The sequence below is a fragment of the Oryzias latipes genome, chromosome 6 (genome assembly GCF_002234675.1).
Source record: "Oryzias latipes chromosome 6, ASM223467v1".
NCBI lineage: Eukaryota > Metazoa > Chordata > Actinopteri > Beloniformes > Adrianichthyidae > Oryzias > Oryzias latipes.
The window spans coordinates 29,380,128-29,404,900 of record NC_019864.2 but is presented as its reverse complement, the minus strand read 5'-3'; the positions used below and the strand labels follow the sequence as shown (position 1 = coordinate 29,404,900).

At 40.9% G+C, this 24,773-nt stretch overlaps 2 protein-coding genes across 8 annotated transcripts in view; both read left to right on the top strand.

Moving 5' to 3' along the window:
* The window catches only part of LOC101161483 (protein bicaudal D homolog 1), a 32,506-nt gene extending 28,702 nt beyond the window's left edge, over positions 1–3,804 (top strand). For 3 of the 5 annotated variants that reach the window (XM_020704274.2, XM_020704275.2, XM_011476502.3), the window contains exon 10: positions 910–3,804. In XM_020704274.2, coding sequence (XP_020559933.1) covers positions 910–1,024 — 115 coding nt within the window. In that variant the 3' untranslated portion in view covers positions 1,025–3,804. The remainder of the gene's footprint in view (positions 1–909) is intronic. The other 2 variants (XM_011476501.3, XM_011476500.3) reach the window with 2 other exon arrangements.
* Positions 3,805–4,294: 490 nt separating this feature from the next.
* Positions 4,295–24,773, top strand: part of fgd4 (FYVE, RhoGEF and PH domain containing 4) — a 48,146-nt gene continuing 27,667 nt past the window's right edge. The window contains exon 1 of one of the 3 annotated variants that reach the window (XM_011476504.3): positions 4,295–4,551. In XM_011476504.3, the coding sequence (XP_011474806.1) occupies positions 4,470–4,551 (82 nt within the window). In that variant the 5' untranslated portion in view covers positions 4,295–4,469. Of the gene's footprint in view, positions 4,552–10,416; positions 10,958–22,413; positions 22,545–24,773 lie in introns of those variants that run through there. The other 2 variants (XM_011476505.3, XM_011476507.2) reach the window with 2 other exon arrangements.

The window sequence follows — 24,773 nt, the reverse complement described above, 5'->3', positions numbered from 1 at the left end:
TGATGTTTGAAAAACCTTTTTTCTCATCTTTGTTGTGGTTAAGAGGAACAGTTAGATATAAAAACATGCATTTTTGTTCTTGAGTTTTCATCTATTATCACAAGTTTTGTGCTTTAACTTTTAAACCTGCTTTAGCTTTGAAACTGCTGCTACTCAGAAGCGTCTGAATCAAATCAAACTTTATTTATAAAGCACTTTTCATACAACATTAATGCAAAGTTGCCTGTGGCGACATAATGAAACATAAATTGACAACTGAGTAAAACTCAAAAGTATAAATGGAAATAGAAGCCAAAGTGTAAATCTGGCCTGATCCGGCTGTGAGGAAGTTATATTTTGGTGATTTGACCACGCCAGGGACCAACCTGGACGTGATCACAAAGGATGCCACCACAGGATACCCTGTGAATTTAGCAGCCGGGTCTGAGAGGTCCCGCCTCAACGACATAATTCCACCAGAAGGGATGGTCGCTCCTGAAAAAAACACTAAAGATTGATCATTAAATGAGTAGACCTTAAAAGAAAATAGTCACAGAATCAGTTGAACATGAATAAAACGTAAAAAGAAAAAAAGGTTAACCGCAGACATCCCATTTTGGGTTATATTACCACTTTCTACCTAACTGGAGCTCTGTTAAAAAGAAATTTAAAAAAGGCATTTCAAACAACAGCTCTGGTCTTAAGAGGTTATATATCAAATAAAAGTCTACATTTCAACTAGAAAGGTCGGTCCTGAGCCTTCCTTTAAAAACATGAACAGTGTCTGCTGCTCTCTGGGAACTGCATGAACCGCATGAAATGTCCAACTGTTCCTCAAGAAAGCCGCGTGACTCTTCCTGCTCTTGATTTTAGAAAACGGGTCCAAATCTTTGAAGGATTCATTCATATCCCTCCTCTATGTTCCTGCAGTCGTAAACATACGATGGACCTCCAGGAAGCGGCCCTTCGCAGCAGTTGCAGCCTTCTGTCCCCCTGTGACCCTGGCAACTGCCTGGCCCACCAGCCTCACCCCCCCGGGTCCTAACCCAGCCGCTCCAGGCCGGACCCCGGGACTTGTACCAAGACTCACTGGATGGGTCTCACCTCACCCCAGCACCCCAACCCGGTGCTCCCGCTGCTCCCTGGACTCCGAGGACCGGCGCCGCCTGGTTACCCGGGTCACAGAGGAGGGGCAAATGGTTCTCGCCTTCTTTGAAAGTGGCGTGACAGCAAAAAGCAGCAAAGGAGCGAGCAGAGGACTAAATCATCGCTCTAACTTAAAGTTTTATTTATTATTAATTTATCATTGTTGGTTATTTATCTCACAGTTTGTAATCATCATAACGGGTTTTTTTGTGTCTTTTTGCCATAAATCCAAGCTTTGTTTGCTGCTGTGGTCAAGATGAATGCATTTGTTCAGAGGAAGAAACAAAAAACTCCCAAAACACCAAACTAAAAACATTTGATTTTTTTTAACCATCCAAAAGAAACCATCGATGGAGTTTTTGCAGGGTTGTGTTTGACTTTGTAAAACAAACTAACGCGGTGAAATATTTTAGAGCCACTTTTTGTTTGTTGTGGTGGCTGAATTTCAACTACCTTTGTTAAGTCTGGAGTAACTTTGGATGCTTTTTCTGCATCTAGTGCATGAAAAGGAATTTCTACTGATTTTTGTTGGGTTTTTTTTAAAAGCTGAATGGGATCATATTTGTTTGTCTGCAGCGTAGGAGATTGAGATCAGTACTAATTCTGATGGTATTTATTTTTTCTTTTGCCTTTGAATTGCACTGGTTTAAATGCCCACCCAGAATTTAACACAAGTCAAAAAGTAAGTGTGGAGTTATTGTCATATCATTGTTGTTGTTTTTCATTGTCTGTGTTGGCAGAATCCCAGAAAATCCCTGGCCAGATTTTCTGAGCGACATGTCACTGGAAAGGACATTTTTGGTTTCCCAAACTGCACTTTTCTGTGATCGTGACATTTTGCTCGCCCATAACCAGAATGCAGTTCTGTACAAGCACAATTATGTACCACACACATCACAGCAATACAGCTGCATAGGTCAGAAAGTGTCCGCACGAATCAGTTATTAGCGAGAATTAACCAGCAAGAAAGATTTTTTTTTAAAGAAAGTAGGATGGAGTCAAATCTTTTTCCTGGGACAAAATATTGTTTCATTTTGAAACTTTGCATTTTCCCACAATTCTTTACCTGTCTAGATATTGTACACCTTAAATTCTCCTTTTGTGCAGTCATAGTTTTGCACATATAGCCATGCAGCATAAACCACATAGCCAGTATTGTTGTAATGACAGCATTTCTTTGACGATGTACACTTTGTGTTACCAGTGTAGCCTCTTACTTTTGCAACTGTAGAGTGATGTAGACTTGTGAGTCTCCTCTGAACCACCTCTCTGGACACTTTGTTTGCACAGCACTGATGTGGACTCAGAGAGGAATGAGAGCCGAATGCTGTTCTACTGTAGGTTTTACACTCTGTCTACCATTGAAAGCAGTGTTACGATGAACTCACAAGAAAATAAGACCTGTCTTTTGTTCCTGTTTGCTGTTTAAATTCCAAAATAATAAATTAACAGAAAAAAAATGCATTTGCTGAAACTGTGAAGAACCACTGAACAACGACTGCAACGCAAACAAATCATAGAACGCAGGTGTGAGGAAATAAAGCTAGGAATTATTAGGAAATATAGCTTTCTGCTCCAAAATAGATGCAGCAACACTTGAAGTTTAAGATGCGAGCAGCGTTGTATGGCCCACAGCCGCTAACTGCCCTTGCTGCTGCTCCCATTGCCCCTTTTTGCCTGCCCTCACTGGCTGCTGTACGCCCCTCACTCACCCCCTCCCATCTGCCGTCCTCCTCTGATCTGTAAATGAATGAAAAAGCACTTTTTCCAAAATGTGTTTATTTCCATAGCGATCAGTATATTTTTTGGTCGCCTGGGGGAGACGAATGTCCTTTCTAGACAAGTAAAGATTTGAATTTCTTTCCTAAAATGGTCATATTCTATGTTGTATCCTTTGGGTCAGCTTGAGCCAGTGTATTACATTTTCACAGTAATGCCAATGAAAAATGTGCGAACAATAGATAAATGTCCCGTTTGCGTGTTCGCCACGCTAACGCCGCTCAAAATCCACAAACTTTATTTCTGATAATTTTTCCCAAGTAGCTTCCAAATTATTCTATATTCATGCAATACCTAGGAGTTTAAATCTGTAGCTGGTAATAACTTTTTGGAAAACTCAAAATGGCAGCATTCTCCCAGGTCTCCCAAGGTCAAAGGTCAATGACACTTCAGCCGTTGTTGTAGACTGTTGGTGTGTGTGTGGAACTCTGTGAAAATCGCTTCAACAAGTTATTTATTTATTTATTTTCAGAAAAGGGGGAAATGTGAAGATTGCCTAATTTCACACTTTGCCACAAAGCGGCTGCCAATCTGTAGGTCCCGTGGCCATCCCATAATAATATCAGATCTTCCTGTAGGCATCTCAGTGTGTGTTTTGGGTTCATTGGTGGATTTTGAAATATTTTTTCTGAGAGATTTCGGCCACATTCTTTTCTTCTTCATTCTTTGACGGCTTCTCCTGCTGTGACGTCATCTTTTGGCTACTATGCATGCAGATTCTGGTGATTTTCTCAGTATGAGGAGGGAGGAAGAATCGCTAAAATAATCTGGTCCTTGCCATCGGTGCAGAACTGTCCAGTTTCCGTTTTTGTAGGTCGGAGTTCTGATTATTCCTTCTTTTCATTAAAACGTGTTTGTAAATAAAGTTTGACCCTGAATAACCCACTGGGCCAAATTTGAGTGCTGTTTTTATTTTTTGTGTGTCTGTTTTTGCTACCCAAAATAAACAATAAAGTCAAGTTAACTTTAAAGCTCAAAGGGCAGAAATGTGTTCTGCATAGTTAAAAGAACAAATCAATAAGTAAAATTCTATCTTCATATGAATCAGTTTGCAGCTGAATATGCAGCAAAATTTCAAAAAACGATCTTCATTTTCTTCTAAACACACAAAAAAACATGTATGTGATTTCGGACTTTAGTTTGTGTTTGACCAGATTTTGTGTCCACTTGGGGATTTCTTTTTCCCGTTATTTTCGGTTCTTTAACGTTTCTCTTCACTCTGGAACGCTTCAAACCTCCAGAACCGCTTCGAAGAAGCTGCGTCTGGACAGGAAGGTGTGCGTAAAGCGCGCGGCTGTGCGTCAGCTGCCCACGCCGAGTGAGGGGGGGGAGTGGGCGGGGCCTAGAGGAACACACGCGCTAAGGTGACTTTAGTGGCAGAGCCGCGGATCAGTCCGGTCCAGTGAGCCGCTGTCAGCTGCTTTAAGCCGAACTTCATTGGTCTTTGAGATCCAATCAGGCTCGCGCATGCGCAGCTTGGACGAGCTCTCCCTTTCTGCTTATTTTTTTTTGTCTGGAAATAACTTTGCGTGACTTGTTCCTAAACATCTGAAGGCTGGACGATCATGTCTCTGAAGAAAATGGACAACTTTAACAGAGTCGCTTTTCGGAAGAAGTACCGAAGTTTGGACTTCGCGGAGCGAAAAGGTGAGAATTACCTGGAGGGCTTTCATTTCTCCATGATCTACCACCTGTTCCGTTTAGGGGTTAAACTGTCGGCTCCAGTGGGGTTTTATGAGTCCTTTTATGGCGGAAGGCTGTCATTAACCATATATGTATCCTTCGTTGTTGTTGGGAAAGCACAGAACAGCCTAAGAGCACACCCACATGCCTTTATTTACACACTGCATGACAGGTATGAGGACTGAGAGCGAGTTCCAGCCTGCTGCTGTGGAACCAGCATCTCTGGGCTGGAGGGCACCTTTTCTCATCACTGTAACTCTGGAAAGCACCACTTCTGTGGAGACCTAGCTCTTTTCTAGTAGAAGACCTGGAAGGAATCACTGTTTTTGCATTCAATGTTCCCTTTAAAGGTTTTTCAGGTGATCTGTGCTATAAAAACTGCACAGAGATGTCTGATATGATGATGGATGATTAAAAAATACATGGGCAGCAGTTTAGCTTGAAGATGAATTTAAAAATAACCACTCACCAAAAAGAAAACCTTTTTTTGTAAAACTATACTTGACTCGTGTTGAGATGTGCAAAAGTGTTTCTCAGTAATATTTAGAAAAAGATATAAATAGGACATGTGACACCATAGGTGTGAAGATGAAGAGAATCTCCATGGCAGAACGATTCGCTTTGGCATCGGAGAGTCTGATTGGACCTGTTGGATTTTATTAGGAGCTGCCCCTTTCCAAAGAAAATTGTGTTTTTAACATGTTCTTGTGGAGGACATATATGAAGAAAATTAAGCTTAAAATTGCATTACTGAGGATTTCTTTGCTGAAATTGTTGTGAATCAGGAGCAGATTAAAAAAGATTTTATTTGTGACGTAGAAGATGGGCTCGGTGGGCGACAGGTTCCCCGCTCCGCTCGACTAGAACCATGTGGGTGTTTAGTTTTTCTCGTGGGAGCTGGATAGCTCCAATAATGCTCGCCAGCAGGAGAGAATGTAAACGGAGAGCTCTCACTTATGGATGACAGGAAGAGGAATCAGGGTTGCTGTGCAACAACGGCCCAGCCAAAAACCTATTTTGGCTAAAAACGTCCTGATCATAATTAAAAGACCACTGGGAACGCTTTGGAAGTGGCTAAAAAAGATGATCGGAGTGGGACTTTAATGGTGTTGGGGGTGGGGGGTTGAAGCTTTACAACCTCTGCATCCTTTTCAAATGTATCCAAACGAGACAAAAACATTACAGATGTTAGAAAGAAAAGAGGAATAAAGGTCACATGTAGAGAGGAATCCAGATTCTCAAGCTTCAATGAGATGTTAAACAGGTGGTTGCTTCATTTTAACTGTGCAAATAAAACGGCACCTTTGCAAAAACTGAATTTTAAAAACTTCTTTCAAGAAGAATAAGGAAAATTGTCTTGTTTTAGTTTAAGAAAATATGTCTTATTAACTAAAAATGTTTATGTAAAAATAAGATAATCTTGATTAAAAACATTTTTCTGACCCCTTTGGCAGATTTTTATTTATTTTTTTTGCTTATTTAAAGAAGATTTTTATAACTTTTAAGATTTTTTTGACTTGCTTATAGCGGGGCCAGTTTTTACAGTGCATTATTGTGTAGTAACTATCTCCTGAAAGTTTTGGTTGGAAGTGTTTTGAGATCTTTGAAAAGCCTCCTTCTGCTCCTTCATAAAAGGAAAATCCAAACGCATGGGCTGCCAGTTTTCAGTCTGCAGGTTCTGTCCGGGCACGAGCGGCTGACACTCCAGAGGATCTCTTCTTATCTCCTTCCTTCATGTTGGAACATGAAGACTAAAGTGTTTTCCAGCGTGATGTGAACTTTGCGCTGCAGCTGACGGCAAAGACGAGGGCGGATCTTTAGCCGCTGAGCATCAGCTCACAGACATGTCAACAGACATCACCTGCTGAATTATCCAGAGCGGACAAAGTGGGTTCAGGATCTGTTTTTCACGACTCTAGTGTGGACTGAAGGGGTCACGCACTCCCACTTCCTGGACTGTTTGCTCAAGGAGGGCCCATTAAAGTCCTCAAACTGCTGTTTAATGACTACTAACCCTTTCAATGTTTTGAAGCTTTTCCATCTAATTTCCATAATAAATAAATTAGCGGTTTCCTCTGAAAGTAAACACTTTTTTTTAAAAATCATAATTGCTGCTCAAAACAAGTTATTTCCTGTTTTCGTTCCACTGCAGCTGTTTGTTTTGGAACTCAAAAAGCATGAACCCTAACTCGTGATGTGCTTTCATTAAAGTTTAACTAACAAAGTGAAAACATAACTTTTAATGATCCCGCTTATTATTCCTGCCTGACTGAACCTGCAGACGTTTCCCTGAATTCTGGATCAACTCCAGTATCTGGTTGGATTTAAGGACCTTTGATAGCCTGCTTTTCCTGTTTGTGGACATCATTTAGAGTCATTTTCTGACCATTGTTTAGCTGAAAACAATTTTCCTTCATTTTTTTATGTTTCTCTTTGAATCTCATCGGTCAAAGGGGTAGAAGTTACGTCTGCATGATTGCTGTCTCTCCATTTCAGTTATTAGAGGAATAGCAAAGCATCTCATGTTCATTCTGGTTATTATAATAGAATTCACTGTTGTAGATTTAGGAAGCTTCAGCATGAGTTCTCTTCCTCATACAAGCCATCCTTTACTGAAATGAGCAGACAGAGTTTTAAAATAGAAATCTACCATTTACTGAAGAGCCCACAGATCAATTATAAGGACAATTTCTATTCTAAATCCTTTAAAAAAACAAGTACAATTTTGTCTGGCGAGCTCCAAAAAAGTACATCTGTGATTAAAAAGTGCAGCAGGTCTGATTAACTCTACTTGCTGAAAATGTATTTTTAATTAAATGTGATCATAAAAACAGCTTCTTTAGACCAGAATGGCATTGATGTAGACAAACACATTTATACTGTGTAGGAGTCTGGGTGAAAATGTGGTGAACATTTCCAGTTTAACACCTCTATGCCATTAAATCCAGGAAGTTGAATTATGCAATGGGATTACGTTGCTTTAGCACATAGATGCAAGTAGATTATAACATGAGGCTGTTAAAATTATATTACAGCTAATGATTGCCTACAAACACTAGTGTAAGTTGGGAACTTTTGGACTTAACAACCAAAAGGAACACTGTAAAATAATTCTAGGTTGGCTGAGCTTAAAATAATTTGCTGCCTTACAAGATTTATCACTAGCAAATAATTGGATATAACTGAAACTCGTCGTTACGTTTCTCTGGCTAAAAAAAACAAGTTCACATGACCTCTTGCTTTTGTTTTGGCAAATTTCCTAATCCATAGAGAGCGGTTTACGTCCAGCTCCAACCAAATGAAGTCAATTCAGTCGCCATATTTTTTGTGATGTAGACGCTGCCGTGTTGGGGCCAGTCATCGTCAGTAAGCAGCGATAGGTCCGAGTTGGTCTTCACCGTCGTTTCTATGGCAACCACTCTACAATCAAGAGTGAGCTTGTTGGAAGGGCCAGCAGGCTCCACCTGCTTCTATTGAGGCATTCAGTCGGTCAGTTAATAACTTGAATAACTTGAACTACAGAAAAAATATTGTGGGGAAAAAATGAGGATTATCAAGATGTTTAAAAAAAAAAAGTATCAGGGCAAGAATAGTTCTTCTGACCAACAGAACCAACCGACTGAGTATCAGCTGTTTATTTCTCCATGTAAGTCTATGGGATTTTGGCTTCTTGGTGCCACTTCCTGATTGGAACGCCAGGGGGGAGGGGCCACTCAGTCCAGCTCTCATGTATAGTCAATGGTCTCAACTCACTTTTTGATCCAATTCAACAAATTACTTAAGTGACTTAACTCACAGCTCAATTGAAATTACCGATAAATTACTTCACTGTTGTTGATCCAAAAAATTATTTTATTACTTTATTTATCTATTTATTTATTAAGTTCTCATAGCAAAGCAGTAGAACATGCGAGTTTTAAGTTGGAGAAACATGATACTGAGTTGAAATAATTTGATTAGATTTAATCAATATTTTAGGATTTTCTAATTCAATGCAGCCGCCGGGGTTAGAATGTGACACAAATCTGACTGATTTTATATATTCATGTTTCTCTCTGCTTATAACTTGTACCATTTTATTTCCTTATATTTTCTTTACTAAAATTGATATTGGTGTATATGTCACTGACAGCAGCAGGGGACTGGGTTTTGAATTTGTTTGTATTATGTTTTAAAACTGAATACTCAATAAATATATAAAACACTAGAATATGATACAAATCAAAACAAAGAGAGATGTCTTCCTGAAATAACTACTTTGTCTAGAACAAAAAGTACTACCAAACATAATTTTGGATTAAAGACAACCTTAATAATTTTTTAAACTATTCATTTCTATGAAAGATCAAGACATCCCAGCAGCCCTTTCAGTCCCTGCATCCTTTCAGCTTCATTTGGTCCAGCTCTCCTTCTTCTTGTTATCTTTTATAGGCATTAAAATGCAGTTATTGTTCATTTCCTGTAGCTTTACTTGCTCGTTGCTGGTGTTTTTGAGAAGGCAGCTGCAGGAGTCCAACAATGGAGAATTGTGTTTCCTTGGTTGCTAAGAAAGAAGCTGTGGGTCTGCATGAATCGGCGGCTGTGTGGCCTGCTGCCCGGCTGGGTCTTGGCTTTGTTTCGCTGCACTGATGGTCATTCATCCTGCAGTCAACGCTCTGACTGTCTGTAATGCACTTCCATAATGCTGCCTTTGTGCAGCCCAACATGATTACTTTTATCTATGAGACATTCGCTGCTGTTCATACAAAATGGACATTATCTTAGTATTGTGTTTAAGTTTATTGTGGAATTTTCAACAACAACAAAAAAGCTTAGACTGATAACGAGAACAAGCCAGATTATTCACGCTTGAGTTGGCATCACAATGAAAACTTTCTCATCTTTTTGGATTTAACCCTAAAGGTTCTGTTGAAGCCAATTCTCTAATTTACTTCAAGCTCAGAGAATGTATTTAGTTTAGATTGGATTTTTTTCCAGTTTGTATGTAGACCTGTGTTTTGAAGCAAGTATTTAAGCTTTTACAGAGAACACAGAGCTTGAAGAAATTATACTTTAATTATGAAATATTGTTTTATCCGGGATCTTTCTGGGAAGTACGTGTTTTGGTGGTTTCTCTTTCCATTTATGCTGCACTAAATTTGTATTTTACAGTTTTGCTTGAAAACTGTTCTATTCTTGATTTCATGACGAAAGCTGCACACAGTTTAGGGCTGTGTCAAGCAGCCACTATGTACATTTTGCGCATTTTTCGCGATACATGGCAGAACAGGGGGAGAGGTGTCGTGTTGATGCAGTTTCAGAGATGCACCAGCAGGTGGGGATAGACCCACAGAGATGTCCTCTGTTGGAAATGTTGGAACTTTCAGTGCAGGACTTTCAATGATTCAATTTTTATAATTGTGTTTTTGTCTATGTTTGTCAGGTAAAATGTCAAACTTTAATGTGATTATGTAGGGAAATGCCATTCCAGACATTCTTAGGCGATGGTTTCTCAGTACAAAGAGGAAACCAGCTGTTTATATCAAAATGTGACAACCTTTTTTTCCTGAGAAAAGGATGTGTGTTGAAGAATCAACACTTCCTCCATTTATCTGTGAATTTTATATTGTATATATTTAGTTTCTGATGCTGCTTTATGAGTTTATTTGAGGGAAACCTGAAGCTTTTTCCAGGTTTCAGAGAGGAGACGGTGTTTTTCTCTCCATGGACCAGCTTAGAGCTTCCTGGCTGTGATGCTTGTCATTTCCTCCTCCTGACTGGCATTGTTGAGCAGAAGAGCTTTTCCACGCAGACCTTCATTTCTGTTAACACAGCTCACTGTGAGCTACAATTTCTGAACCGCCCAGCTGGACTGATGGACAAAGAAACACTTGGAGGGAGGTTTTTTTTGTTTTGGATTAGAAGATTACAACATTTAGGAAACTCCTTTTGCAAGAAGAACAGATGAGAAATTGCTTCTGGATGTTTGAATCATCTCATTAAGATGTGTGACTTCATTGGATTACAGCACACGTGCATCCTGAGGGAGACTCATCCTCACATCTATGTGCACTGAAGTAGAAAAGACAAGGCAGTAACTGACAGAGGGTGAAGACTTTTTCCATGAGAAGTGGACCTTTCCTGCTCGTCTGCTGTACTTCTTCTTCTTCTTCTTCTTCTTTTTCTTGGATTCATCATGGACCGTGGTCGTTGGAGATCCAGTCTGAGACGGACTGACTTCGGGGAAACTCCAAAAGAGGAGGATCTGTTTGATTAGCTGGAAGTACATGTCGGGAGCCTTTAAGGGGGCTGACGATGAAACGCCGACGGAAATACTGGTTCTGGAGTCGGAAAAGTAAAACTTCAAAGACTTGTCTTCTCTGCTGTTGTGGTAAGACCTGGAAGCTTCTCACCTGCCTTTTATAAACATAGTCGGATGTGGAAAAAGAATCTCAGAACTTCCCTGTGTTTTTTTCGCCCAACACTTGGGCTTCATGCTTTGATGGTGGAGATGCTGCTGCTCCTCAAGTAAATGGTTTCCTCCTATCCTCCTGTTACTTCTGTGAGGTTTTATTAGCAGCACCACAGAGTGGAGCTTCTCGTTGGCAGTCTGTCGATTTACCGTCTGCTTCGCTGGTCTCTGTGTGAACTGGCATGCTGCTGGGTAGCAGCATGAGAGAAGGCCTTTAAATTCACCACTCTGGACAGAAAGGGAAGGTTTTTTTCTTAGAGGCCTGGGAACCACGTCCCCCCCTTTCTTAAGACCTTCTTCCAACCACTCTGGCCTTTTGGCAGCTTCCCCAGCGGCTTGTTGGGGGGCAGACTCTCAGCTGTGCCGCCTCCCTTCCAGTGTGGCTGCTGAGCGGAGCTGAGTGTTTAAGAGCCAACCAGAGGAAACATTGTGAGGCTTTCTGCCCCGTTTACACTGACAGGAAGGAAAAGGCTGGGAACACCAGCAGGCCTGAGTCCTTTCAGCACATCCTTTGTGTTTTATAATGGACCTAGGGTGCCAGTAAATCGGTGGTCTAATTATAAAAGTCTTGTTTAGTGGTGATCATGGGACAGATCTGGTCATAGTATGAATCTCAGATCTATTTTTGTTGCTCTGTTTGGCTTCCTTCCCCTAGATTTAGCTAAAAAAATACAGTTTTTAGGTTTAAAGTTGTAATATTTTGTTGATGCCAGGCGATCTGTGAGGTTTAAAGAGAAATATGAACAAAAATGGATTCAGTTTAGCTGCAAATTTCCTTTTAAAAACAGGATTATTGTTCTCCACAGACAGCAACTGTCTTTTCTTCTCCTGCTTGTTGATCGGTGGTTGTGAATGATGAGGAATCAGCTGTGCCGTTTGATCACGGATGCATTTATGAGCTGGCGTGAATGCATGAAGGAAAGACAAACTGATTTATTTTTCTACAAAACTATTAAGCCATAAGAATAGGTTACTTTTGGTTTTTCTTTTGTAAAAATAAAAAGTATTGGATTGAAGTGGCTTTAGATTCTTGAACATTATTTTAGAAGTTGTTTTTTCTAAAAAATGAAACATTTGAGAAATAAAGAGATAAGATGGCTCATTCGGTTGGGTCTAAATGTATGACTTATTATCATATTTCAAAGATATTTCCTCATTTCATTTAAAAAAAAAAGAACTTTTGTAAACCAGATCCAATAAAGCACTACTCATGTCTAAAAAAGATGGATGCTAAAAGTTGACATTTGATTTAACTTTTTCATGTCTGACTCTTATATATGTATATATCTTTTTTTATTATTCTATAGTGTTTTTTTTTCTATTCAAAATTATGCTACATGCAGTCCTGGATAAAAATTTTAAAAGCGTATAAGAACAGTGGAAATCAGAGACAAAGTTGCAAAAAACTGAAAAAAAAATTAAGCAAAGAAAACAAACAAACTTAACTACAAAAGTCACAAATGAAAGGTAGAAATACAAAAGTTTAGACTTAAATACAGTCAGGGGACAAAACCATCTGAGTGCAAACTTGAGAACAGGAACAAAAAAAACACAAAATGAACTAAACATTCATAAAACCAGGAAAAAGAAAACACAGGAAAACATCATTATGTTATTATTTTGACTAAATAATGATACAGATTTTTTTTTCACGTTAAAACATTGTAAGCATTAAAATGTATATTTTCTTCTTTTCTGTTGGTATTCTTTTAACTCAAACGAGTCTGCTGCACAGAATTATTTACCAATCTGTAAGTTAAATCAGATAATATACCTGAGAAATCAGGTTTCACTATTGGAGCTGCTTATCTGCAGAGAATATTTAACTTCTTCCGATAATTTGAAGTGTTTCCAGTTGGATTATATCATCTGGATTTTAGAAGCCAGCATAAAACAAATAAATGTACATAGTCTTTCTTCTGTCACCTCATATGAACTTTCAGGGTCTTCACTGTCTTTGAGCTAATAAAATTTATAATCTAATTCTGTCCTGCAGCAGTCAGAATGACAGATTCGCATTTTAAGGATCAATTCTTTGCAAGTCTTATTTCTTACTGCACATTGGAGCACAAATTTCGTTCCCGTCACCAAACTCTCTCCAAAAAGCGATGACATCACAGCGGGCGAAACGGTAAAAAAAAATCAACGAGGCCAAAATCTCTTATGGGGCTCGAAAAAGTATTTCAAGATCCACTAATGAAGCCAAAACACATGTGTCAGGCATATTCAAAGGAAGTTTTGGAACTATTATGGGATGGCCACTGGACATACGGGTTGGTGGAAATTTTGTGGCAAAGTGTGAAATTTTGTTGATTTTTAACAGCTTCCCACAAAAATGGGGCGGGAAAAAAAAAACTTGTTTGAGCCATCTTCACGAAATTGGTAAAGTCTTTAACTATTACCAAAGTTTCATTGACCTTTGACCTCGGGAAGAGGCTGCCATCGATCACTATCAAAAAGATTTACCCTCAGTACCTTCCTAAAGTCCTTCTAAGGATTTCGATCTATCGATTCCTAACTCCTCAAGCACCATTGGGGAGCTACTTTGGAAAAATGTTGGAATTAAAAGCGATTACATGTGATATGAGCATATTGGGAATGTGGGCGTGGTTGACAAAAAACCTGCGTTGGCAAGATAATCCAAAAGATTACTTTTGCTGGTTTTCCCAAAAAAATGACAGACCTGTTCGTCACATCCAGATGACCAAAACATAAATTGGTTGCTATGGAGATGAAACCAACACAAAAGCTGCCATTTTGAAAAAGTGTTTGTGACGTGCAGCTCTGAACAGGTTGGCATGGGCGCAAGGGCATAGTGAAGGGTGGGTCAAAAGGGGGCGGCAGGGGCAGGTAGCGCCTGCGGACCATACAATACCATTAAAATTGTTGATTTATTATAAAAGGGCAGTTAAATTAGCAGAATAAAGGCTGCAGAAGTCAGTTTGCTGCAGGCTTTTGTGATGCATCATCAGTTTTTTTTTTTTTTTAATTTTATTCTCTGCATTTCCACCATATAGGGTGACAGCGAGCCACAACTGAGGCGGATCCCAGAAAACTCATCAATCAGCGGAGTTATAAACATCCAGACATTTATCTGTTGAAACCAAACAGCAGTAAATGAAAATAGGACTGTTAAATGATGAAAATATAATTATATGTAGACCTTGGAGCTGAACGTAATTTTTAAAAATCTCTGCAACAGCATTGATTTACTCATACAGATCAATTCAGCACTTCCAGCGATGTAAATGTGGTTGATTTTTCTGAGTATTGTAGCTGCAGCTCCCTCTTGATACCTTTAATGAGGTTTTGTTCTATCCCATACACACATTCCAACAAAGCCTCTGTGATACTTTCAGGAGCGTTGGATTATTTATCAGCATTAATTGTTCCTATCAACCCGGTTTGGGGGTTTAGTCGGGATTAGGGTGGGATTTTCTCTGTGAGGGTAGATGAGAACGATAAGAGGGATAATGAAAGCGTTAAAGTGTCTTCGGCTCTGCGGAGGCTTCCTCACTCTCACTAAACTAATTGTTTAATCAATGTGTGTCTAGATAAACTGCATTAACCCCCCTCCAGCTGCAATTCTTAGCAGGTTGGCAGGGACCACAGTGTGTGGCCGGATGGGAACCAGCAGAGTGTGATGCTTGTGGGCTGATGTCGCCTCGTCGCCTGCTGTGCTCTGATGACAGACGAACTGCAGAAGCAGGATTCGCACCGTTCACCTGTGCTTGTTTTGTTCTTGTTGCTTTTATTGGAGCTGAACGGAACATGGTTGTGTGTGCGGACAATGCTCGTCGTTCATCGCTGACCTTCTCGACGTTTGCGGTGCACCATGAGGAGGAGGGAGTTGACGAAAGCAGCAGGGGCTCTAATTTAGTCTGTGCCAAACCGTGTGTGCATTGGCAACATGCATGTGAGAAGACAATGTGGGCCAAGTCATGGGTTCTAGTCTTCCTTCCCTTCCTTCAAGTGATAGAAAATGAGCTGGAAACCACATCTGCAGCTTTATAAGATGGACTGTCTGTTTGATAGACGAAGAGGAAGGGAAGTGACAGAATATTTACTCACAGAGCTGCACAATGGGGCGGATTTCTGCAGAGATCCGACCGAAGGCAAACATTTGTAACAAAAATGTAGTGGCACCATGAGAAAATGAGTTCTGCATCATCACACAGGTGGAATATGAAACATATAAAAGACTGAAAATATTTACTATATATTACATATGTACCAGCTATTTGTGTATTTTTGTCAGCTGTTTGCGTGTCCAACATGTGTCCATTGCTAAACGATGATCTGACTTTAAAAGTGGTTTTATGAAGCCGACTTTACATCTAACTTACATGAGTAAGTGTAAAGTAGTGTCTTCAAGGTTCTGTCTTTAGTAAAAATTTCAAAATAGTGCAACAATTTAGGCTAATATCAATTTGTTTAGCGTGCCATGGACTGGCAACCTGTCCAGGAAGAACGGCCCAAAGGTAACCGGGATAGGCTCCGGCTACTCAGCGACACCTAGCAAGGATAGTTTTACCATTATTATAAAAGTTATAATACTTAGAATTACTTGGTGTGTTCATACAGAGAACGCTTTTGCAATCTAACCAGGTCATAAAGTTGTTTGTATTGGCAGTTTCTAGCAAAAACAACTTTTTTATGGTAAATGGCGTATACTTGTATAGCGCATTTCACACACTGGTGGCGGCTCCGCTGCCGAACACTGACACCAACCTTTCACCAGAGGAAAGGTGGGGTTCAGTCAGTGTCTTGCCCAAGGACACTTCGACACATGGCGGGAATTGAACCTGCACTCTTGCAATCAGAGGTCAACCGCCCTTCCACTGCACTGATTTAGTTTAAAATCCTTTGTAGCATAACAGATCTGGATGGAGAACTGAACCCCAATCAGAATTTCCTTTATTGGAATTGTATGCACAATGACTTTATATGATGCTCCCAAAGTGTTCAAAAGAACAGAAATTAGAAAGGAAAATAAATCAAAATTAAAAATACTGGAAATCTAAATTATGTACATCTACAGTACTTTCACTGAATCATGGTGGACTGTCCTGTTGACCATAGAATGATGTAGCATTGCACTTGAAAATAGAAAAAGAATCACCTATAACTGCACTTATTTAAACATATTTGCACATGTGTGATTTAATTGAATAAGTTGATATCAGATATTGCACTTTCCTGAACCACACATTGCTCGTGTTTGTAAGGCTACACTGTGGATTTTTTTTAGTGGTTTTTCACCAAACCATCAAAGCTCATGTTTTACAGGTTTAATAAATTCTCTCTATTTCTTTGTCTTAGGTCCGAACAAACCAAAATCTACAGTAAATGATTAAATAATCCCTTTTTACCAACAGAGGGAGCCTGGATGACATTTTGAGGAGAGTTTATATTTTTTTATTTTTTTTGAGCTGACATTCACAGCATGTGACAACCGCTTGATCTGTGGCTGCAGAGCTGAAAGGTCATTTGTTTTTAAGCCGTCTGTAAATGAAGCGGTTTATTTCTTTTATGTTGCTGGCGGTGCACACCAATGACAGGCATTATTTGCATCCTGCCTTCATGCATGATGCATGTCTCTGCGTGACAGAGATCCATACTTTAGCGTGCTCCCTCACAACGCATTGCTGGTTTTAACAGTGAATACTTAAACAGCCTGTTACTTACCATCTATAAAAAGTGTCACCATGGTAACAACAGGCAATTCTTCTGATAAGAATATGTCTGTGTGGGCTTATTTGACAGGTCATTGACTTTAAATATATAAATATACATACATACGTAAGATCCCTGGCATTTTTTATGGTTATTTTTTTTTAGTAAAATAAACAGAAAAGACAAATGAATTGTAGATAATAACATGAAATATATTTTTAAATGCTGAATATTTGTGATTTTTTTTTTAACCATGAATATATTTTAAACTCTAAAAAAAAGTGCAGAAATAAACACATGCAGCAGCGATAAATAAATGTTCCTCACGCGTCACTTTGGGTCGGAATATGAACTCCTGTCCTATTTACCCACAGCAACCCTGGAGATATGAATCACTGGATTAAAAGTCAGGACAATTTATATAAAAATATATATTATTTCATTACATTTTATGCATGTTTAGGCTTTACAGAGGTTTTATTTTAAAACGAATGCAGGAAATGCGGAGGTTTTCAGTTTTTCTTTCCAGTAAAATAAATCAAAGGAAGAATTTGCATCTCATATTTCCTGGTTCACCAGGTCTAAATAAGCCAAGGTGTGGTGAAGACGTCTGACTTTGTTCAGCATCCATTAAATTAAAGCTGATCCCTCTTGAGGGTTTAAAAATAAAAAGGGGTCCCCCCCTTCTGCCCCAGTTTTTAATTGCTTTAGACACATAGGGATCATTGCTGAAGGAAACCACCAATTTTAAACTCACCTCTTTTTAGCTCACACACTACAGATAGTTCACCATGATGCAGATCTCACACACGCAGGGCCCTTTGGAGGGAGTGTTGGGGGGTCGGATGCAGCTGTTGGTGGATTCAACTGCACCCCCTTTAGCACATGAGCACACATGTACACACCGGCAGGGTGGTGGTCTCGTCAAACCCTGTCTCCCGCCTCGACCTGGGTTGGATGGGCTGGTGCTGGGGGCGGGCTGGGGTGTCCAGGGGGATCCTGTACTCCACATCTGGCGGCTCACTTTCTGATCGGTGGGGGAGTCCATAACCTCTGAGCCGGGGGGGCTGTGTTCTCGGGGTGCGAGCAGGGTTCTCTGCGTTAGAGCACCGGGCCACCCCAAGAATTTTCCATCGTTGCTGTCGGTCTTGGTGGGGCTGATGGGCAGGCTGTCAGGGGGCAGGATGGGCTAGTCGTGGCTCGCTTCTGGGGGGGGGGCTCAGAACCCCTCATCTGGGCGGGGTTGTATGTCTCTGGTAGTTGGGGCTTGGGTCTGGGCCATGGACACCTGGGGGGAGGGGCAGGTCCCTGCATGGTTCGGGCCCCTGTCCCTACGGATGTAGGGGCATTACATTCCACTCCGTTTCCATGGTGGGGGTCTGGCACGCTTGTAGGGGGTTGCCCCCGAGCTTCTGTCTGTCATGTGCATGTGCACCAGTGGGGAGTGACGTGCAGCAGGAAGTCTTCTATAGATGCCGGGAAATCGAATAGATGTGATTAAGACTTGCAAACTGTTTTGTGTGTGTGTGAGCATTAATGCATGTAATGTAAGGCACATATGGCACCCATACCATGACCTTGTATTATTATCCACACACCCGCCTCCCCTCTCGTCCTGTCCGAGCGGCTAAAACTCGATAAAGTTCACATCTGTTACAGAAGGGGTTTACATGAACAAACTCCAAGAGTAGCAAACAACCCCCATTGTAAAAGCATCACACGTCCATCACAAGAGGCTCTCAGCTGCACTCTGTGTGTTCATTTGCTGGGCAGGACAAAAAAAAGCTCATCCCTCTCTATTTTATTGCAAAATTATATTTCATTAAACTTGATGCTTTATCTAAAGCCTTTTTATGCGTCTTACAGATTCAGAGATTTTTAATAAACAAAACCCCAAATCAAAGTTGAATCATTGAGTGCTCTCCTCGTTTATTACCACCCAGATTCACATCCAAAACAATGAATGAGAAAATAATGGCCTCTGAGCCTGGAGTAGAGCTGAGCAGCTGTTTCTACCTCTCGATTCTGAGCTGTTGAACAGTCATCCAGCGTTGTTGAAATATTTGGACAAATGAGCTAAACTTGCAGCGTGCCCATATGATTTCTGCACAGACGTGCAGTCCTCCCTCTGCTCATGGTAGAAATGCAGTGCAAGAGATTTAATAAATGCCTAAAAGTAGTTTCATTAATTTGGAAAACAATATACAAGTACAGATTTAGAACAATCCCTGTCAAAGCTTGTTGGTTCATTTGTTTTGGGGAAAATGTAGATACAAAATATTATTATGCTTATTATTTTTAACATGTATTTAATTTATTAACATCAAAATAATGCATAACATTGTAATAACAAATAAAATGATAAGTTAATAAATTAAAAGGAGCAGTGAATTCTCTCATCTGTTTTCCCAGCTGTTGGACAGGACAGGTTAAAAACATATATATATATATAAAAAAAAAAGGAGCAGTGAATTTTGCTTGATACTAGATACTATATATAAAATATGCTTAGCATCTCATTTGTAGTAAGACGTTTAAAGGCAGCAATTGTTTTTGTATTTTTAGTTTCTTTGTCCAGATTTCTCCATATGTTAAGTTCGTACACTGAAATCGATCTTTCCAACGGCGTTGTTCTAAATCGGGGTTTTCTAAATGTTTCATATTGTTTTAGGTCAATACGGCATTTATTGAATTGAACCTGTAAATTGAGGCATAACAATGTTTTGTGTGCTTGTTGTAATAAAGTAGGTCATTAATTTTTAGTACTTTCACATCACAGAATAATAAAAATGATGGATCTATTGCCTTTTTTTGCAATGTTAAGATTGGGGTCAAGTGTCAATATCACATTAATAAGCTCCAACTTTAAAAACACCTTCTGAGCTTAAAGACCCACTCTGATGAAAATTGTTTTTTATGCTTTTGACATATTCTTGTGGCTTTTTTCTGATGAAGGGCATATATATATACATAAAGAAAGAAAGAAAATTAAGCTTACACAAGCTCCGTCCTTCACTCTGTTGTGATGCATCCACTAGTAGACGACTAGATCCATGCACGTCTTTGTTTTCATCGACTGATCTGGCTCTGGAGACTTTAGGAATATTTATGTTGGAGAAGTGGAAGGAGACTGAAACGGTCTCTGCAGAAAGCATTTTCCCAGCACTCTGAGGTAACTCCACATATTCCAGGACTGTTTTGGTCTGAATTTTAACTCAGACAAAAGTGCGAAAACTGAAATGTAAAGTGATAGAAATGCATGTTTTGATCAACTTTGCACCATGAAATAAATAGTTCCATCCACCTTCAATCCCGTCTTCATGCACTTATGCATCTCCTGAGCAACAGTGCGTCTGCAGGAAGTGTCCTTAACTAAAGGAGCTACCACACACACGTTAAATGAAGGGCTGCAGATGTCCGGATGTCGTTATCACTGCCTGGACCCGCTACACAATAATCACAGTGTGGAGTAATGATGTGGAGTCGGATTCGGGTCTGAAGGAGTTTGTCTGAGGAAGACGGTGTGCCTGAAAAATATTCATACCTTGTTTGGTCAGGGAGAACATCCAGCTGTGCTGCTGCTGCGTTATTAATGTGATGGTGAAGAGAAATAAAAGAATGACGTTTTATGATGAAAGGAGGAGGTGTAACAGGAAATGAGGCGAGTGTGAGTTTGTGGATGGCTGAAGTGTGTGCCCTTCGTCGCACAAAACGGTTCACGCGTTCCACCGGCTTACGAAAGCTGCACTTCCTTCCATATGTGCGCCGCTCTCGCACTTTCTGCAAGTCATTTCAGAACAAGTCCTCTTCCTCGTCTGTGCTGAAGAGACTCGACCAACATCACCGGTTTGTCAGGAAAACATTGACAGACATGATTCATTATGTTTAACCAGGTAAAGAACATTTCAGATTAAGGTCTGTTTTTCAGGGGTGACCTGGCCCAAAGGTCTGCAGCACACAACAAAAAAACAACAACGGTTAAAGAAAGTAAAGAATTATAATAATAGAATAGCTATAAAACTATAAAAGAACAATTGACATTTAGGGGGTGGAATAGTTAGGAAACAGAAGAGGAACAAATTAAAAAACAGGAGCTGTTCAAAAGAATAAAATGTTACCGCACAAAGTGCCTATTTCTTGAAAAACTGTATTTTACCCTGAAATGCGTTAACATTCAGTGAAGTTTGCTTTTATTCCATAGAATTAAAGATCCCGCTTTGATGAAAATGGGGTTTTGGGTGTTTTGAACATGTTCTTGTGGCATTTTTCTTATGATGAAAGACATCTATAAATAAAATTAAGCTTATAACTGCAGTTCTTCTAGATTTCTAGATTCAAATCGTAAAAAGACGAAAAAAATGCTGTTTCAAAAAATGTGCTCTCCGGGCCACAAGCTCCCTCTCAGCGACGTCGAGGGAAAAGAGGGGCGGGGTTGCTCTGTGCGAATGCTCCCGTCCACAACTCAGACGTCTAAAAACGTCATAATCGTGATAAAAGACCCCTGGGAATGCATTGAAAATAGATCAGAAGACACTCGATTGATTAATTTTATGGCGTCTCATCACCAAATGGTTCAAAACTCACCACGTTGAATTTTCTGGTGGTTTCCTGCAGAACCACAGTGACGTAGCCAAACACACCTGTCAGCCAGCGCCTGTCCTGGTTTTTCACCTGCTAAGCTTTAGCCTTTTATTGGAGTCAGCTGAGATGAGGTGAGGTGACGCATGGCAGCTTTTCTTTTATTACAGCTGCAAAGCTGCAACCATATCCTCATTTCAGGAAACACCCACAGCATAAACGTGTGATTACAAAATTCAACTCTGCTGTTATGTTGGACCACAGAGAAGTGGGAGGAGACTGAGACGGCCTCTGCAGAGCAGAGCACTTTGGGGTAAATCCGCATGTTCTCAGGATTGTTTTGGTCTGGATTTTTACTCAAACAAAAATTAGAAAAGTGAAAATTCAACATCTGCACATAAACTGAATGCACATTTGGTTTGGCATAAAGTGATAGAAATGCAGGTTTTGATCTTCTTTGCACTATGAAATAAACAGTTTTTGTACTTCCCAAGTTCGCTCCTTCTATGCATGTTTCAGACATGGATTTAGTTTTTTGGTGTGAGAGAACTAAACCACATTTCACTGACTACTTCAAACATCTGCGAGCTCATTTAAAGCACTTCTGCACCTCTGAATAATATAACGGATGAAGGGTTAGATTCTATTAATCAACACTTCCTTCTGCTGACAGGGATCAATTTTTAATCTTCTGTCCAGATGCCCTGCTGCCTTTGTGCTCCCCTTTTTTGCTTTCAAAAGGAAGGGGGGGTTGTTTTGTGTCACCCTCGTGTCTATTAAAGCCACCACCAGCAGCAGCAGCAGCACGGACGGCAAATGACAACGGCTATTGGCCCCTTCCCCTCTCGCCAGCCCTCCCCTCCTTCAGCACAATGAGTCTGCTTGTCCATGCGACGCACACCCACGCCGGCATACAGAGGAGGCTTCAGTCAGGCACCGGGAGCCGCTCCCCCCACCACCATATGCCCCTAGTCTCTGCAGGAATGTGAATTCGCCCAAAAGGGGAAGAAGGGAGCGTTGCGAGTTGACTGGCAGAAAGAGGGCATCACCGCTGCGGGGCTGCGCGTCGATGCGAGGGAGGCGAAGGGAGGATGCAGCAGTTGCGGGCGAGTCTGAACCTGCCGCTGTGAGCCTCAGCTGGGAGGCAGAGGGGGAGCGGAGAGGAGGGAGAGGCCGCTTCCGTCACGGGATTTCAGTTTCTGCTCTTCGCTGCGCCTCAGCGTGCTGTGGCTGGACACAGCCTCCTGCTCAGGTCAGTAACCCCCCCACCACCCCACCCCTCCACCGGCTCGTTGTCAGTCCGTCCGCTTTCATCCGTCGAGGGCACAATGCAGCTTTTGGGGGGGGGGGGTAGCCGGCTTCACTAAAGCTGCATGTGATTCAGCTCTTCCCACATTTCTTTTTGAGCAATACAAACTCAAAATGCACACCTTCAATGTAACAAAAATTATATTTACACACCAATAAAATATCTATGAAGCCAATTGATTTTCTCCATGCTTTTACTAAAAGCTTCTTATTTCTATGTTCACTCTTTGGTAAAGGGTGCTTCAGATCCTAATAAGCTGTTTCTTCAGCTGTGGTTAGCACATTGACAGCAAAGGAGATGGTGTCAGTGTTTGTGTTGCTGTTCTTGCAGCTACCGAGCCGTCCATAAGCTCACAACACCCACTAAAGTTTCATTGTCATCCTGGGAGGAAGCTGCAGAAAATCGTAGCAAGGTTTCTATTTACAGTCAGGGAACTCGCAGATGACTCACAAATCAGCGGCTGACACCGACCAAACAAGATAACTTTCCAGTGGGTGGAAAGTTTCTCCTGAGAGTAAGTGTGGAGGAATCTAACTGGTCCTTCTTTAGCCATCATCTCCTAGAGTTTTAAGGCCGTGTCACTCAGCCACTATGCATATTTTATGCATTTTAGACTTTAGTGATACAAGCATGATATACATGTTTCTTCCATTTGGCATTCGTCGATTGACACAGATGTCTGTCCGGGGGTTCGCTTGAAGTGTGTTTTACGTTGTTTTTAAACAATTATTATTTTAATCTTACGCCATTGTGCATGACTTTTGCAAGATGTGCAAATTTGTGACCTTCCAGAACCGTTCCGCGTATGTCCTTGTATGTCTGATAGACTTTTATTGTCAGAAGTCAGAACTCTGTCACTAGTTCTAACCACACTTCCTGGATGCCGCACACCCGACTCTCCTTCATTCAAACAACCATAGCACACTTAAACACTCCATTAACTTCAGCTCAGTGCGAAGTATTGTTTGTGCCATTCCGCCTTTCTTACCGAGCGTTGTGTTTGGACCGGATGTGCTGTCTCCTGACCCTGATTCTGGCTCTGTTTGCCTGCCGCCTGCCCCGACCCTCGCCTGGATTTTGACCATCCTGTCTCTCTTCTGAGGATCTTATGCCTTTTATCGACCCCTGCCTGCCTGACCCTGATGTAGCTTGGTGGACCTTTAGCTGACCAATTTTCATCCGTGCAATATGCACAAAATGTACGTAGTGGCTGTGTGGCACAGTCTTACGACAATCGTGAATCAAATCCTGCAAAACTCAATCATTTCAGATCCGATCTAAGATCAGAAAATGCAGCTTGGAAGGAGTTTAGCATCGATATGGATGTTCTGCTTCTGTTCTTTTCCATCTAATGTGATGAAATAAGCTGATTTATTCTGAAACGGGTAAAACGGTCAAACAACGACAGAAAAAACAGGAATCACGTTCCTGAGACCGGTTCAAAAATATGACAGCAAGTGGTTTCTAAAGAGAAGTACAGAGAAAGAGGAAGAAATGCAAAGACAATAGAAAAATGCCAGTGTCTTCCAGGAGTCTGCAGAGGTACAGCCAGATATGCGGTAAAAATCCCGTCTGTTCAGTGACTCATGGTTTATATCGGTGGCCTCGTCATCACGGCTTTCTGCCTCCTCACCTTGTCTGCATTAGCTGCATCCCCATCACTCAGCACATTTTTCTGGCAGCCAATCATCTCGTCCCTTTGTCCTCAGCGGTTCGTCTTTCTCCTGAAGGTGACGATCTTTGGTTTTTAAGTCGGATGATTCAGAAAAACCTTCTGCACACCAGGATTTAGGCAACACTTAAAGCAAAAGAGGATATTTGTGTCCTGCTATTTGGTTAGACTTCCTCTGCGTTTGCCTGTCGGGAATCCAGCTTTGGCTTGGGGCCACTATGGGAGGCTGTTCTCCAGAAATGCTTTCGAACTGGCTGAGTGAGTGAGGGCTCCAGTCAGAAGGACTCATTCATGCTGAAAACAAGGAGGCCTTTTAAGGCAAATTAGCCCTTCTCTTGGTTTGATTGACTCAACATTTCTCCACCGGTTAACTCTTCTCTGAAGTAGGGAGAAAAATCTGTTCTGGTTGTCCTTAATTTCCTGGATTGATGACGAAACAGAGACTTTGTCATCACAAACTTTGACCCCTCACAATTCTGTTAGATATTTCTCACATGGTA